Genomic DNA, 2,750 nt, shown 5'->3' on the forward strand with positions numbered 1-2,750 from the left:
CCCTGCTGACTGGACTTTTCCTTTAAAGTAAAACCCATCATTGTGCACCAACTCACGCTGCATTCTCGGATCCAGTTGGAAACTTCCTCATCAGCGATGTCCTTTCTGCAGGTGCTCTTCAGGAGCTGGTCAGCGTTTTCCTCCTGAAGCTGAATGCTGCTGCAGCTTTGCTCATGAAGTTCTTTGTAGCGCTGCCACAGCTGAAGCAGAGCTTTACTGCTTTTAAGACGCTCTGCTATCTCCTCCAGTAGGCCAGTCCATCTAATTGTGTAAATCATTAGCATGTTTTTAGGTATGATCAAATAAAAAAGCTTGGTTTTTACAGGCTAGCAAGGAAAAGAACAAAAATATATCTTTAAATCACCTTGCATTGACATCCTTGAGGGCATTATTGAGGGTATCTGACACTGAAGGATGACACTCCCTCAGCAGTTGATGTGTCACAGCACCAAACTTTCTCAGGCTGCTTTCCTGTTTCTCCAGTTCTTCTTGGAGATCCTTAACAGGAGAAACATGCATATAGAGGTTAGTTTATGAGAAGACAAAAAAAGAAGATTCTTAGAAAATTACTAAGTTCTAGAAAGTGAATAAAAAAACTGCAAAGAACACAACTGGTTAAAAGAATATATCAATATTCTTATACTTAATATGCTCAATAAACAAGAAACTTTATCTTTAAGTACCTGCAAACTTTGCACCTGCAGCTGAACAGCCTCCAGGGAGCCAGTGAGGAGGCGGAAACGTGATACAGAATATCTTCCTTCCATCAGATAGCCGTTGATCTCCTCTGAAGCCCGTTTATACAAGCTCCACTGATCCAAAACTGAAGTCAGGCTGATCTTTAACTGTCCTATCTGTTAACCATAAAATGAGGAAACACAAACCAGTAAAGATCAGACCTGAACAGACATCAGTGACTAACAGGATATACAGGCAACAGGAATAAAACACGACAATCTGATGGATTAAAATAATCTAATCACCAAGTGGTCCAGATTGGCCCAGGTGTGATTGACACTTTGGAGGGTCTCCATGACGATAGCACAGGCCTCATCTGTCTTGTTCTGGACGAGAGCACAACCCTGCTCCTCTACCCTTTCCAGTTCTTTCTCTTTATTTTTCAGCAGCTCTTCCATTTCCTAAATCCGTATCAAAACAAAGTTTTCTTCAGTAAACACATAAACATGATTTTAACATGGAAATGCTGTGTTCTTGGGTAACATGTCAGACCTACCTGACAGTCTTTGAGAGCATTCTGCACAGAAATCAGATCTTCTATTCTGTGTTTCCTCTTTAATCGCTCTTCTTGAGCTGTCATCCAGGACTTGAGGATCTGAACGCTGCTCTCATAGTCCAGCCACATCTTTAGAAGGCTCTCGAGGAGCTGGATCTTAAATATAATATTTAAAATAAATCATTAAGACTCTATAGCACAGCGGGAACGAACATAGCAGAGATTTGCTCTGATATCTCAGTTATTATGACCTTACCCTCTCACTGATGCAGCCTTGCAGGATCTGCCAGCGTCGATTCATGGCTCCCAGACGCTCAGCGAAGTCGGTTTTGTCGCTTCGCTTACTCTCAACATCCTGACCACCAACCTGAAGAACCGACTGGTTGACAAAGTCCACAGTCAGCTGCTTACAGCTTAAATCGACTCTGAATCCCTAAAATGGAGAAAACAGGCAAGTCAACCAAAGAATTGGACCACAGATTATAAATTTGTGCAAATATGAAAATAAACAATACCTTATATTTTTGCAAATAGTCTTGAATGACATTTGATCCGATGGCACTCTTAAGGTTTTCTTCGTCTTCCTCAATCACACTCTCCATCAGTGATATCCAGTTAATTAGCTCAGAAATGGCATGACGTGAGGCCAGCTTCTCCATTTGGACCTAGAAAGAGGGCAAAAATAGTACATGCCTTGACATGAAGGAAGAAAAAACGTGTGACTCATACTTTGAGTCAAACATATCTTGAAATATGTGTTTCTGAGTGAAGCTGTAAATAAAGGTAACTATTTTCCCCGATGGAGCTAAACCTTTTAAGTGTTGGCTACATGTGACGTCACCTGATGCAGTTTCTCCTGAACCACTGGGATGCGTGTGAGAAGCTCCGCCCACTGACTGTCAATGCGAGCCAAGTCAGAGCGCAGCGCCACTGTGTCCACTTTCTTTAGCCGCAGCAGCTGGTTTCCCTCTGACACTACTGAACTCTTGAGACTTGACTTCCCTTCGACCTCTTTTGAAAACTCCTGGAAAGAAAAGTTTATGACCTGAATGTTTTTCAGGGAATAAGCAAAGGAAGCCTTAATCTGACCTTTTAAATGATAGGCAGCAAGGTTACAGATGAGACCTACTGTAGGTCCTCCCAGCTCAGCCAATAATAAGCCACCAGTCAAACTGCATGGCTGGCTAGTTAAATGATTACAGAGGCTTCAACATTATTTTGTTAAATAATTTAGAATTTTCACGAGCATCTAAGTCAAGTTCCAACCTTTGGATTCATATTGGTTGTGAAATCTGTTGATATTTTCTCTACTTGACCTGCTCTGCCCACCTCCTCAGATATGTAGCCAAAAAGCTGTTACTGACTCAAATATAAAGCAAATCTCTATAGGCCTGATCCTCCGGTTTGGTGTCTTAAAACAGGTGCAAACTAGACACTGACATTTTTTTTAGGGAATCCTACGGGTCACGGGATTCCTGTGGGATGAGAGTCAGTATTAGTAACGATCACGTGATCG

At 41.8% G+C, this 2,750-nt stretch overlaps 1 protein-coding gene across 1 annotated transcript in view; it reads right to left on the minus strand.

Annotated features, from left to right (window-relative positions):
• Positions 1-2,750, minus strand: part of syne1 (spectrin repeat containing, nuclear envelope 1) — a 172,957-nt gene that overhangs the window by 38,765 nt on the left and 131,442 nt on the right. The window contains exons 104-111 of the mRNA XM_015395967.1: positions 2,076-2,258; positions 1,750-1,899; positions 1,491-1,667; positions 1,235-1,390; positions 984-1,139; positions 684-854; positions 365-498; positions 57-261 (exon numbers count right to left, since the gene is read on the minus strand). Of these exons, the coding sequence (XP_015251453.1) occupies positions 57-261; positions 365-498; positions 684-854; positions 984-1,139; positions 1,235-1,390; positions 1,491-1,667; positions 1,750-1,899; positions 2,076-2,258 (1,332 nt within the window). The remainder of the gene's footprint in view (positions 1-56; positions 262-364; positions 499-683; positions 855-983; positions 1,140-1,234; positions 1,391-1,490; positions 1,668-1,749; positions 1,900-2,075; positions 2,259-2,750) is intronic.

The sequence above is a fragment of the Cyprinodon variegatus genome, unplaced genomic scaffold (assembly GCF_000732505.1).
Source record: "Cyprinodon variegatus isolate N-32 unplaced genomic scaffold, C_variegatus-1.0 Scaffold770, whole genome shotgun sequence".
NCBI lineage: Eukaryota > Metazoa > Chordata > Actinopteri > Cyprinodontiformes > Cyprinodontidae > Cyprinodon > Cyprinodon variegatus.